Below are 840 nucleotides of genomic sequence, written 5' to 3' on the forward strand. Positions count from 1 at the left end.
CGGTTAGGCTAGGAAATCCCGCGCCCGTCTGAAGGAAGTGCTGGGCTGCCTGTGTCAGCTCTTAGGAAATAACCCTCCTCGTTAGATCGACCCTGGCAGGGACGCGTCTGCCCACTGGTAGCACTGGAAGAGGAATGCGCAGTCACTTTGTAGAGCATGTAAAAGAGTAAAACCCAAAGCGATAGGCTGAGTTGTTGGCCTGAGTCACGCTCTAGCTGCATGTGACACTGTCCCCATTAGCTGACGGAAAGCCAGAGCATTGAGTGAAGGGGAAAAGGTCACGAGTAACAACAGCCCGCGAGTCTTCTGTTGAATTACCTTAAAATATTTTTGTATTCAAACTGCCTTTTGTGACTTACTTGCAGTCAGGGCGTAGTTCCTCGGTTTCTTTATACTTCTGCTTTCTTCCAACAGCATCCACGAACCCGAAAGCTGCTTTAAAGTCCAAGATTGTTGCCGAATTCAGAGTAAGTCTGCAAGTGGGAGGGCGCTAACCTCCGTCCTCGGGCTGTCGCTTCCATGTGATGGGAACCTGAGTGTTCTGAGTCTTTTTGCTTCTTGGCCATGTAATACCCCCAGATGAGCCAGCCAGGCATTTGGCTGGAGCTGCCGCTGGTCCCTGCCCTGTTGACCCCCCAGATGAGCCAGCCAGGCTTTTGGCGGGACCTGCCGCTGCTTCCTGCGCTGTTGGGGGTGACAGGCCTGCGGAGCAGTGTGGGGTAACATTGGCCAAGAGCAGTTTGTCCTCTTGGGAGCCGTGTGGAATCCGTGGGGCCGACAACGGAGAGGCTGTTACGGATGGCGCTGGCCGAGTGCACGGTCAGATTGGCCTAGGGAAAG

At 54.3% G+C, this 840-nt stretch overlaps 1 protein-coding gene across 1 annotated transcript in view; it reads left to right on the forward strand.

The window, feature by feature from the left end:
* RPRD2 (regulation of nuclear pre-mRNA domain containing 2) overlaps positions 1-840 on the forward strand; it is a gene marked incomplete at both ends in the record, with an annotated part of 10,364 nt that overhangs the window by 3,821 nt on the left and 5,703 nt on the right. The window contains one exon of the mRNA XM_010135154.1: positions 415-467. Coding sequence (XP_010133456.1) covers positions 415-467 — 53 coding nt within the window. The remainder of the gene's footprint in view (positions 1-414; positions 468-840) is intronic.

This window comes from Buceros rhinoceros, unplaced genomic scaffold (genome assembly GCF_000710305.1).
Source record: "Buceros rhinoceros silvestris isolate BGI_N320 unplaced genomic scaffold, ASM71030v1 scaffold22714, whole genome shotgun sequence".
NCBI classification, from domain to species: Eukaryota; Metazoa; Chordata; class Aves; order Bucerotiformes; family Bucerotidae; genus Buceros; species Buceros rhinoceros.